This window comes from Patella vulgata, chromosome 1 (genome assembly GCF_932274485.2).
Source record: "Patella vulgata chromosome 1, xgPatVulg1.2, whole genome shotgun sequence".
NCBI classification, from domain to species: domain Eukaryota; kingdom Metazoa; phylum Mollusca; class Gastropoda; family Patellidae; genus Patella; species Patella vulgata.
In genome coordinates this window covers 37,728,851-37,742,237 of record NC_065879.2, presented here as the reverse complement: position 1 = coordinate 37,742,237, position 13,387 = coordinate 37,728,851, and the positions used below count along the sequence as shown (strand labels likewise).

The 13,387-nt window shown below is 36.2% G+C and overlaps 2 protein-coding genes across 13 annotated transcripts in view; one reads left to right on the top strand and one right to left on the bottom strand.

Annotated features, from left to right (window-relative positions):
* The window catches only part of LOC126808403 (LIM and senescent cell antigen-like-containing domain protein 1), a 29,718-nt gene extending 26,817 nt beyond the window's left edge, over positions 1 to 2,901 (bottom strand). For both annotated transcript variants that reach the window (XM_050533092.1, XM_050533100.2), the window contains exon 1: positions 2,799 to 2,901. In XM_050533092.1, the coding sequence (XP_050389049.1) occupies positions 2,799 to 2,809 (11 nt within the window). In that variant the 5' untranslated portion in view covers positions 2,810 to 2,901. The remainder of the gene's footprint in view (positions 1 to 2,798) is intronic.
* A 5,761-nt stretch (positions 2,902 to 8,662) lies between these two features.
* Positions 8,663 to 13,387, top strand: part of LOC126816170 (sodium/hydrogen exchanger 9) — a 59,186-nt gene continuing 54,461 nt past the window's right edge. For all 11 annotated transcript variants that reach the window (XR_007678253.1, XM_050542473.1, XM_050542436.1 and 8 more), the window contains exon 1: positions 8,663 to 9,023. Coding sequence is in view for 10 of the 11 variants with exons in the window: in XM_050542473.1 (XP_050398430.1) it covers positions 8,759 to 9,023 (265 nt within the window). In the remaining variant the exon portion in view is untranslated. The remainder of the gene's footprint in view (positions 9,024 to 13,387) is intronic.

Genomic DNA, 13,387 nt, shown 5'->3' with positions numbered 1-13,387 from the left:
TATCAATTTATCGGGAGGAACCTGCTAATCTGGTTTTCTTAGACTTTAATGTTTACAACCTTTTATCCAACCGCCAAACCTGTACATGTATTCATCATACACCAAAATTTTAATGTAATTTTTGTACATAAAATGTTGGTTTAACTTCAAAAGAGTTTATATATATGTATCTTAAGTTGTTAAAAATTTTCAGGGACCAACTTATTTTGAGTTAAGTTAAAGGAACTAAATCTCGTAACTCAATATTTCCCATGATAATAATATTCAGAATTAAAAACATGAATTGGAATTCAATATTGGTCCATTTCAATAAATATTGATGGTGTTATCTTGCCATGAAAATATAGGAACCCAATATCCAATATTTAAGACACAATGAACATTTTAAAATCACTACACGAGTTGTGTAGGCTATGGTTTTGGGCACCATTTGTAATGAACAAAGAAAGAAATAACCTACAAGGCATTGTGGAAGTAATCAGTAATAATAAAAATCTTAGTAAAAGTAGAATCAACTAAGCATTCATAAACGACTGTCGGTCGGTTTGGACAGAACATCAAATATTTCACCGAACATAATTAATATATTATTAGAAATTACAATAAAATTATTTTCAAAATTGAATAAAAATCACTTTATATAAGTCATTCATATTACATTAATATGTGGTTTTTGACCCATTTTTGTCTATTTTAAATTCAAAGTAAGCCCTTTAAAGATCATCCTATATTTAAAGATGGGTTCTCGCGTACAAACTGGGTGATTTAATGGTATATATGGACTAAAAACATATTCAAACTAATTAATTTGTCATAACTTTGCTTCAAATCCTTCTCAAACATTGTAATTGCGAAGGAATGTCCTGCTATAAAAATTCGATCAAACCGGGCCCGTATCTAGACACCATTAAGCGGGGGGGGGGGGCATTACCTTTCGGTAGGGGGGCGAACATTTTGAGGAAATTTTCGGAAAGGTCATTCTAACAGACTGTTGTAATCATCATGCTATGTAGTTACCTAGGCGTCTAATAAGCATTTTAAAATAAGTATTCAAACAAAAAAAAAATTGTGATTTTTTAAATTTATTTAAAACTATTTTAGATTAGTACAAAAAAAATGGTCTATAAAGTAATGAGATACCGCGGGATTAATATGCGCATAGTCGCCTGAATTATACCTCCTCCTGCTTAGGGAAGCGTAGTTTTTTTAGGTTAATATAAGGAACTGTGTATACTTTAATGATTGTTAGCAATTTCTGAGCGGGGGGGCGAGCATTTCACGCGGGGGGGCCATGCACCCCCCGCGCCCCCCTGTAGATACGGGCCCGGATCAAACCAGGTCATGTTTACGTCACGTGACTTACCTATTGGAAGTCAGAGGAGAATTCATTGCATACATAAGACGATGTTGTCTTTAATCGCTTACTATTACAAATATCGAATCCTAATTAAATTCTCAGATTATCCACTACCCGCGTCTTTTTCCGTCATTTTTATCTAGAAAGTGTTGTACGTCAAACTCTTCATAAAGTTTATCAACTTATACATAATAACTCAACGTCGCGTGTGACCTTTGACATCACGGGTGCAGAAATTCCTAATCGTTGGGCTGTTAATTAGGGGAACCCTTACATTTTTGTCCGGTATACCCTCCATGAGTGTTTTTTGGGAAATCCAGTATTTTCTAGTAAGATTGGATATCTCTACTTTCCATATATATACCAAAATTACCATACTTTTTTGGAAATAACCACCCGATAAATACTTTTTTGGGAACCCATCTTTAACCACTTTTGAACATATAGATGTAGTATCATTTTGAGACCATTTTTATGGTAATTTTTTAATTTTCTACAGAAACATGTACGCTGAAGACAAGGGGAAGAATTTATGCCAACATTGACATTGTCAACTAATCAAATAATCTTGATGTATATATATTGAATGTATTGTGTCACACAGTCATCTATCAAACACTTTATTTTTATAACATAGTCCTTTATTTAGTTTGGTGAATGTTAATCATGACATAATTAGAACATCAGTGACAGACCCATTGACTGCAATTATTTTACTATTTACTAACATCTCATGTTATTTTCTTACTTTCTTACATTATATCTGACCCCAGATGTTCAATGTCAAGATGGCTAATTTGAGAAGAAGACTGATTTTGAAGCCTAGTCACAACAATATTAAGCTACTACAACACAGAAGATCAAAATATAAAATTATGTCACTCAATTCAAGTTCAGAAGTTGGTCCAGTTGATAATACCATTGGGTGAACTGACTCTCAAGACATTATAATCAACATAACATCACAGGCTGTTTAATAATCTCTTATACAGGGTAGTCAAACACTAAATGATATCCCATTATCTTATTTGATTTCACTTTTCTGACTGATTTTGTCAATGAACCTAGTGAATCGCCTTAGACTTAGATTAGGAGGAGTTATCTCCCTGTAAAAAAGTAAAGCGCTTTACCTGCTCTATGTTGCAAAGCTTGTCAATAACAAATTGTTCAGTAATAACTAAATATCGCACCTTATTTCAAAGACAAGATTCCCAATACAAAAATATACCCCTACACCTACTAATTGTTTATGGATTAAGGTATGAAAAATGCCTGGGAGGCATTGCAATCGTTTTTTCGGGAGTGCCGAGTGTGCCGATTTTTGACGTTGTCATTTATTCTTCTTGAACAATGGAGTCATATTTGGTATCAGTTTCTTTCTGTCTAAAGTCAATGGTGCGACATCATTCTTTTGGAATAGATAAATATAAATGATATTTACCTGCCGGTCATAAATAAGGATTTAATAATATGGGAACACCTTTATCTTAGTATTAATTATTACCCTCACATTGCCATGCGCTAAATTTCACTTCCGGTTTACAAATTTGGTAGTTTTCTGAGATTTCTCGATTCCAAGAGGAGTGCTATAAGATAGCCGACCCCCGCGCAATGTCCATACTGTTTTCGGCACATTGTATATTAAGTAAATCGAATATGCGATAAATAAAAGAAAAACCGACCCTTGTTTATTTAATTATATTTAGCCGTGCTGTCATATGAAGAGCTGGACTATAAATATAATGACTTTTTATTGTATGGCAGGTGTAGCTTTTGAAAGTGATGGTGCAAAAAGGGTTTAAAAATGAAAAAGAAATAAACCCATTCCTTATAAAAGAAACGTGCCTATAAGGCATATATTATATCGAGAGGAAATGTAAATAGCTATGCCATTGTATTGTAGGCTATTATTTCTTTGGCATAAATTATAGTAGAATTAGAGGGTGAATCCCTTATGAAAAAGTACACGTTTCTATAGAAGTTTGTGGGATTCTATAGAATGCTATAGAATGCTGCAGGAAAACGAAATCATTCTGGGTTTTTTTTTACATGACTATAGATTCAAAAACATATACAATAGTTTTGTGTAGGATTGGTAGATGAATATTTTCCAAGTGTAATTTCCTATAGAATTCTATAGAATACTGTAAGAAACTATTGGAAAAAAAAATAAACCTACAGATTCATTGGTGCTGCAATAGTTTTCTGTAGAACTAACTTGTATCCTCGAGTCAGTTGAGTAATCCTTCAGTTTTCTATAGCCTTTGTGATAGTTTGCTATAGAACTAACTTGCATTCTCATGTCAGCTGTGATTCCTATAGATTTGGTGGTAAAAACTATAGTTTTGTATAGAACTAACTTATTGTCTCAAGTCAGTAGTATATTCCTATAGTTGTCTATGACATTCTGTTGAAAACTAAGAATTTATATGTATACTGTACTTAAACCATTTTAACAAATAGCCTACTATAGTTTCCTACATAATATTATAGAAACAATGTTCTATACTACAGATTTCATAAATTGGCGATGTCTTTTATTCATACTATAGTTTACAATAGAATTTAGTGATTCACTTGTGTGAATAATGTAAACTTTTCCAACATAATTGTCCTGGATGCAGTTTTCCTTAATTTATTGTGATACCAAATGACAAACTAAAATAAGCTTACCACGAAAAATAAAATATAAAGTATAAAATAGTGTATATAATATGAATGAAATAGTTATACGATGTTGACACTCAAAGGAATTCCCCACCCCACCCTCCAAAAAATGCCAGTAAATGTAGATGTTTACAACAAAAATATCAGATAATTAATTATTCTTCAGAAGTCAATGAAATAAAGACACAGTTTATTTAAATTTTAATAACTATAGCAGATTCTGTACTCAGATTCTGTCAACCGTGAATACCTGTCGACAAATTATAATTAACAGCCAATGTACTCTCTTGAAATCTGTTTGGCCATTGGCTGAATTTAAAATTAAAAAATTCAGTGTATTACAACTTTAGTATTAACAAGAAACTGAAGAGAATGGTGGTGTTTTTTCACAGAGTCGATTAAAGATAGAAAGATAAGTATACTTTATTACTTTTCTTAACAATAATATTAAATTACTTTAATTAGATAAGATTTATGTGATTTTGTTATTTATTTAACTTTATTACCTATTCTTTTCCCTATATTTCAGTTTTACCAAGAAAAGAACTTTTCATGGTTCCGGCTGGTGAATCATCAACAGAATTCAGATTAATCCATGAGAGAAAAAATGAGCTTATCAATTTAGAAGAATCCATGAGAGAAAAATAAGCTTATCAATTTAGAAGAAATCATTGGCCAACTATATTTATTCCCAAAATAAGATTTAATAAAAAAAGTCTATAGAATTCTATAGTACCCATTCCTACAGAAAACTATAGTGGCCCAATTTCCAAACTACAGCTAGAATACTACAGTATTCATTCCTATACATAACTGTAGAATTTCCTACAGAAAGTGCAATAAAAAACCTATAGAATACTATAGTATTTTCCTACAGAAATTTTGCCATAAATCTGTAGGAAAAACTATAGGATGTGCGCTACAGAAACTGTAGAATATTTGGGGCCGTTATTTCCTACAGGCCCCCAAAATTCTGTAGAATACTATAGAATTTTATCCTATAGAACATGGGACACGCCCCCCAAAAAACTCTATAGATTTTCTGTAGAATTCTACACTGCTATTCTGTAGGACTTTTTGCTAAGGGATGGTTTTGGCCTAGCCTTAGGTTATAAACATGCAACGATTCAACGATGATATCTTGCTTGCAACCGAAATCCCACACATCAGTATTACCGACCTGAATTTCTTATCAAGCAATCACACTGTTAAGCAGCATTTCACTTTCCGTTAAATAATGTTGATAGCCTACCCGAAAAATTTTCGCTACTTAGTGTAGGATTTTGTTGAAAAAATTAATCCCCCCCCCCCCCCAGGCGTAGTGTGTTTCGTATATCTCCGTGGAATTCGTTGAATCTAAATCTCGCGGCTGGTGAAACGTTGGGTCATTTAATAGAGCGGGAGCCCAGGGGGTTAACCTAGCTGAAAAGTGTACCAATGGTCTCCTATATGGTATCAATGTATGTATATCTGGTATCATCAGAATGTAAGTCTGCCGGGTTTCTGGTGGCGGGTGTGGTATTCCACGCCCTAAATGCCATGCCCCTCAACTAGTCTAGATTAACTCAAAAGTGTACCACATGAAAATCGCACAGCAATGTACCGTATATCTTCGGGTATTACAAAAACACTCTGACAGACATTTCTAGTGGTGGTGAACCCCTGACAGAGCTATGTAATTGCCAGACATTTGTAGTGATGGAGTATCCCTGACAAGAGTTATCTAATGTCTGTTGGGGTGACCCACCGCACAAACTGTCTGGCAGTGGTCATTCATGACTCCTGTGGTGGTACTGAACAACTCCAAAGCTGTTTTAGGTGGTACAGATTTCAGCTAATCAGCCTAGCTTTGGTCTAAATATTAGATAACTCTTGTCAGGGATACTCCACCACTACAAATGTCTGGCAATTACATACATGTAGCTCTGTCAGGGGTACCCCACCACTAGACATGTCTGTCAGAGTGTTTTTGTAATACCTGAAGATGTACGGTACACTGCTGTACGATTTTCATTTGGTACACTTTTGAGCTAATCTAGCCTAGTTGGGGGTCATGGCATTCAGGGCGTGGAATACCACACCCACCACCAGAAATCCGGCAGACTTACATTCTGATGATACCAGATATACATACATTGATACCATATAGGAGAAAATTGGTACACTTTTCAGCTAGGTTGACCCGCTGGGCCCCCGGTCTATTAAACTAAATTACAATGACTTTTCTTTTCAAAAATGATATACATACATATTTACACGGATGTGGAATTTTTTTTAAGGAATCATAAATTACACATCGATAATAGTTTGTAGCTGTAATAAATGATCATTTGCACAGAAGACGTCTGATTCCTGAAATTCGTGGGTGTGACACAAACAAATAACTAAATTTCAATTTCCAGGGACTATTGTTCTATTTCCCGTTGAGTTTTGAATGTCTATATAGAAGGCCAAATTAAAATAAAATAGCTAGAAACGTTGAGAGAAATACAAAAATTCTCTTAAAAATGTTTTCATTATTCGAATTTTCAACTGCAGCGTCTCAGATGGATGTCTTTTTAGCTACGATTGGAAGTCTTTAATTTCAACTAGCAAATTTAATTTCTTATTGACATGTACACATTTAACATCTTAAAATAAGATCATTTATACTATTAGGACACCATTTTCGCTTGGCTGCATCAAGCGATGTTTTTAACCTACTTTTCCCTTTGTCTATGTTGCGCATTTTGAGTGGCTAATTACATGTAGCTCCGCTTTCATGGTGCCAGACCTCACCGGTCTTAAAATGTCGGGCGTAGCAAAAGCTTTTAACGCTTTGATTTAAAAGAGATGATTTGTAGCCGTGTCCGGTAGAATTATATGCCTAATTGTAGTTGGGTATGACAGGAATTTAATAAATAACAACAACTAATCGTTGTTTTGAAGAAAAAATTGACAGGTTTGCTTTGCGAATTCCGATGTGATCGGCATCTTCCAGAAAGACTATACTATTAGTACCATCTTATCCCCAGACACGCAGGGCCGAGATATGACGTTTTTTATAGTGGGCTCGAACTTCGGGACTTTTTCAACTACACAGTTGATGTAATCACCGCGGCTCACTAACCAGGAGGTTCGATTCCGGGTTTGTACAATGTAGTTTCTCGGGGGGGGGGGGGGGTTGGCCGAATGGTTAGCACGTGCGCGCTGTATAAGCCCTGTCATTGAGTCAACTGGCGTGTTTTCGAATCCCCGGTTGTACGTACGTGACAAGGAGTAGGGTCGCCTGTCCAACCTCGTGAGTTTTCTCCAGGTCCTCCGGTTTCCTCCCACTGCTAACGATCCCTACGCGCAAGCGAATTATTGAAATAAAATTAAACCATATGTTAGTCCCGAAATGACCTAGTTTGTGTCGAGTGGACGTTAAACCCTCTCCCTCTCTCTCTCTCGATTTTCGACTCGTCGTGACAATGGTGTATGGCCGGACAAGGAGAATCCGCGTTTGGATGGGTTACGGGTGGGACCTATATATAATATAGGTCTAGATGGCAGGCGTGGGCCTATCTTCATGATTAGGCCTATCTCGGTGTTGCAGAAAAACGATCAGGCCAAAACCAATTTCATAAAAGTGTTTTAACGACTTGCCAAATCGATTTGTATAGAGGTGATCAGGGTAAATAATTTGAATTAGACGGACGTTAAAGATGAAAATTTGATTGAATGGAAATTACTTTGGCTAATCAGTGGTCGATAAAAACGCCTTTTAAAGTTTTATTTCGATTCCAATGGGGATAAGGATGCGGCGGTGAAAAGTCACACCCGTACCCAATTTTCTCTTCGTATTACGGTGCTTCCGTACTTTTTTTTTTTTTTATCAGCCTGACAATTATTTATATCTGGTAGGCCTAAGTCTTTTCCTCTTCACCAATGACATACTAGGCCTAATTGTCGTTCACAGTAATTCACTCACAGAGTAAAATTTACTCTGTGATTCACTTTTCAAACAATGGATAAAGGGAGAAGACTCCAGTTTTTAAGCATGATGCACTGTTTTCTTTTTCAATTGAGTTAAACTTTACCATTTTTATTCGACGGCAGCCTTCTTTCAACAGCCACGGATAAAATTGTAAAAATTATCCAGTTTCAATAGCGATCAATGCAAACTGTAACTTTTAACACATTTTATGCTTGCGTGTTACTAATTTGTCTTTTAAAATGCTTTATTTATTTTTCAAATAATTTCAAAATTGTTTAAGAATTTTTTGGCAGCGAATAAAAAGTTAATATTGATTGATAGATTAGATCTCGACAAGGATAGTGGAACGAAAATTAACTGTGGATCAATTTGTTTCGGTTTATTTACTAAGACTAAGAGTAAGACTTAAAAAAATCTCAGTCTAAATGTTGATATTATATCGACGGAAACCAGATTTAAAATGGCAGAAGGCTAAATGTTGATATTATATCGACGGAATTCAGATTTAAAATGGCACATAGGTTTACACATACTAAACTTAAAGGTTGTCTGTCTGGGCTACAGTTAGCTCCGTCTGTGTGCCTGAGGTTACTGTTTCGCTCACGGCCTTCATTTTTTCAAATAAAAACGAAGGGTTCCGAATGTTATCTTGTGACCGAGTGTCACTCAAAAATATTTTTAGTGGCACATCACGTTTATATTCCTCTGTCTTAGTGGGAGTTTTCTGGAAACGGCCCCTATATCAAATGTATTGCTGTTTACTATAAACTCTGAACATGGCTAATTTATGTAAAAAATATGTTATTGTTGTGTGTGTACTAATTAATTTGGCAATGCTATGTTTAGCTGACGTTAAACCAGAGAATCTAAAACCATCGATAGATGTGAAAGAGGAACAGAATGTCTCCAAACATCATAAAACGGACAGTTTGACAATACTTATGTTGTTGGCCCTACTGTTACTTACAATATTGACAATTTGGTTTTTCAAATATCGACGGTTCCGTTTTGTACACGAAACTGGTTTATCAATGATTTATGGTAAGTATCAACAATTACAATACAGTGTTGGGTAAATGAATGTAGACTTTGTAAACGGTGTATTTTTTCACCCATGAGATATTAAAACCCAATTCAGAAGATTACATGTCATTTGGGACTCGCGTCATTTGGGACTCAGAATAGGGACTATTATTAGTATTACATTTGCACAAACATAAACCTTGGCCGTTGGATGGCCGAATGGTTAACGTGTGCGTGCTGTATCATAAGATCTGTCAATGTCATTGAGTCAACTGACATGGTTTCGATTCCCCGGTTGTACATGACAAGGACTGAAGGAGTTGGGTTGCCTGCCCAACCACATGGGTTTTCTCCGGGTCCTCCGCTACGTGCAAACGAATTATTGAAATAAAATTGAACATATGTTAGTCCCAAAATGACCTAGTTTGTGTTGAGTGGACGTTAAACCCCATCTCTCTCTCTCTGTTAGATAGGAATGATGAATCGATGTATTACTTTATTTTCACTGCATACAGCCATACTGGTATACATTTACAAATGATGTAACAAAACAGAATGCCAGTTAAATTCTCCATAAGCAAACTCGTCCACATGAAAAGTCTAGTTATGTCGTCCACAAATATGAAAATATGTTGATTGACTTTTGCACACAGCATTGGTTATGTTATGGATATGGAGATAATATTTAATTAAGTGTACCGAGTGATGCTTTATCGTCGCATCCATGCGTTTGTCATAGTGTTTGATATATAGTGTTTAACACCATATCACCGTGTCTTTGAATGGCTTCCGTCTTTTAATTTGTTAATTAGTTTATTGTTACCGGTGTAATGGCCTATTGGCTCATTATGGTCTATAGATCAATAGACAAGGCTTTATTGTTGAACATGTGCTTTATTGAATGGTAAAACAATATGGATGCCCCTACTCTTGTGACCACTAGGCCTAGAGTGTACAACAGATCATGTGATAGGTCATGTGAGTTATTTATAGATATTTAAAGGAACAGTGCTTGAATATGAATATATATGAGGATATTACATCCCTCCCTAAATAAAATGAAAAGACTACAAGCACTATACCGTGAAGTATCTAAACATAAAATATAATACTAAATGGTTCATGGAACAGTTTTAAAGTCTTGTAGTGGTTTTAGTCTTTGATTTATGGCATGTTCGGTTGTAGGAACTGCATATGCAGGGATTATTGTGCCCTAGTTCACACATACACCAACATAACATTTCTAGTTTAACACATATTAACACATTTCTGACCTTATATAGGTCTAATGCACAAAGGGATTATTATGCCCTATACAACACTTGTGCATTTTAATCACATCTGTAGTCTTTTAGGTAAGACGGTTTATTTCTTGTCCGATGACTTGTTCGTAACTTTATTGGTGTATTAGACGCAATTATTTTATCTGTTGACTTCTCCGTCGGTATTGGAACCGGTTTAGTGGGTGTTTTAGGTAGGTATAACGGTAAGTTATTATTTGGTTCCAATTCCAGATCTTCCTTTTCTTCGACAGGAATGTTAAATCTCACTTTCTTAAATCTTGAGGAGTTTCTAGTTATTTTCTTCTTCCCGTTTTGCGCAGTTATCATGCTTCCTTTACGTTTTATGATATCATACGTCTCTGGCTGATACGTAGGAACTAATTTTCCTTTTTCTTCGCTTTTCAGCATTACTGTATCTCCAGTCTTCAAGTCACTTGGTTTAGCTTTTACCAAGTCATCGGCTCTTGTCTTCATTTCATATTGTATTTTGCTTGGCTGTCATTGTTTCTAACAATCTCATCGATAATTGTATTGTATCGAGGTTCTGTTACAGAAGGGAGCTTAGTATTCGGCTCTCTTCCGAATAATAATCGATGTGGTGTAAAACCTGTAGAGCTATGTGGTGTTGCTCTGTATTGGCGTAAAAATCTACACACTTCTTGTTTTCAATTACGCTTTTCAATTATAGCTGCTCGTACTATTTTCATTAATGGTTTGTTAAAAGCTTCTGCTTGTGCGTTTGCTCTAGGCCAACAGGGAGTTATCCTTCTGTGCCTAAAACCGATGTTTTCAGCATATTTCTCGAACTGGTAACTGTTGAACGGACTACCATTATCAGTTTTGATAATTTTAGGAATTCCGAACGTGCTCAGAATTTTGTCCAAAACAGGAATAGTTGCATTCGCCGAAGTAGATTTCATTATCTCCACCACAGGATACCTTGTGTATTCACCAATTACTACAAACAAATAATCACCACTTGGCAGAGGTCCACAAAAATCAGCCCTCAGGTTTGACCATGGTTTGTCTGGTAGATCACTCATCTTGAGAGGTTCTTTATGTTTACGATCTCGAGTCCCTGTTGTTGCTTGACAAGCAATGCATTTCGAAATTTTCTCTTCCACTAGTTGGTTAACGTCCGGGAACCATATTTTTGATCGTATAAATGATTTCGTTCTTGTCATACCCTGGTGACCTTCATGGGCAAGTTCGACTGCTTTTTCTCGTAATGATTTTTGTAGAACTATTCTTCCTTCTCGAAGCAGTATATTGTCTTGGTGGACAACTAATTCGTCTTTAACCGATTTTAGGGCGTTCAGCTCTTCTAAGTTGATTCCATCATTAGTATTCAAGTCCTTAGCAAGGTACCATTTACCATTCCTTGCAAATTCAATGGCTTTCAAAATAGTCTGGTCCTTCGCAGTTTCTTGTTTTACTTCATCTAACGTCATCGCCTTTGGTACTGCAGACTCGGCAAGAAAGTTGACATATTCATCTGCTAATGCTCCTTGTTTTGAGCTACCATCAACTGGATGTCTTGACATGTAATCTGCTATATTTTCTGTTCCAGGCTTGTAGATTATGGTAAATTTATATGAAAGTAGACAAAGTCCCCACCTTTCTATTCTTAGAGGTGGTTTTGATTTCTGCCAGATACGTTCCAGCGGCTTATGGTCGGTGATGATTAAGAAGTGAGGGGAACCACGGAGGTAAGTATCAAAATGCTCACATCCCCATACAACACTAAGTGCTTCACGTTCAGTTTGACTGTATCTGGATTCTACATGAGATAAAGCTCGGCTTGCATAAGCGATAACTTTACTGTCTTGTGTCAAAATTGCGGCTAGTCCTACAGGACTTGCATCAACTATTAATTCTGTCTTCTTCCTTGGATCGAAGTAAGCAATTACAGTTTCTTCAGAAAGTTTTTCTTTGAGTTTGTCGAAAGCAGCATCTTGGTCTTCTGACCATTTCCATTCGACGTTCTTGTGTGTCAATCTTCGCAGAGGCTCGCTAATTGTTGCATAATCTTTGATAAATCTTGAGCAATAACTGGTCATACCCAGAAAACTTCTTAGGTCCTTTACTGTTTCTGGTTGTCTTGTCTCTCTGATGGCTTTGACTTTCTCGGGATCGGGAGACGTTCCATTTCCCGAGAAAATAACTCCAAAGAACGATATCTTGGTTTGGTGAAATTCACATTTCTTCTTGTTCAGAGTTAAACCAGCTTCTTCAAGTGCTTTAAATGTTGCCTCTAATGCTCTGTCGTGATCAATTTTGGTTGCACCAAAAACTATTATATCATCTGAGATATTCTTTGTACCAGGGATATCTTGAATTATTCCTTGGATTGTTTCTTGAAACACTTCTGAGGCTGATGATCTACCGAAATTCAACCTTTTATTGCCAACTCGTTATCGAATTTCTCATAATGTAGGAGTATAATTTTTTATGACGTCAACTATCTCCATTCACAAGATGACCACTGTTTAGACCAATTGCATTACGTCTTTCTTGTATATTAGCCCTTATTATTGAAAATTGCATGATTTTACAAAAGGGAATTTTACAAAAAGGGCTGAGGATCACTACGTGTGCCAAGAATTGGCGGTAGTGGCTTTCCAAAGGGCCCCAGTCACAGGGTTTCGAGGGTCCTGAGATTTACAGTTCTTTCCTGTTGATTTACATGTAGATGCAAACTGGAACTGATGATTTCGTTTCCCACATCTAGCGAAAAACAAATGAAATTGGGTTTAACATTCTGCTCTTCTGGATTATTGAAGAAAGGCAATGTGTTATATGATGTGCCATTTTGTTCCGTCGACTCATCTCCGAGATCCTGATGTTGGGCTTGGAAGTTCCTCAGAATTTTCAGGTGAGTTTTCCAGTTGTCAGTGGTGCAGAACGGCGGGCCTGGCAAGTGTCTAGGTATTTGGATGGGACAAAAAAATGAGCTGTGCACATGGAATTGGTCATAGCCCCGCTGCCCAGACAAAATTTGGTGAAGAAAAGTAGGACATTAACCTCCATGTTATGGATATCTTGATAGTACTAGAAGCATCTGACATTTCCATATGACAAAGCCAAGATGAAACTCAC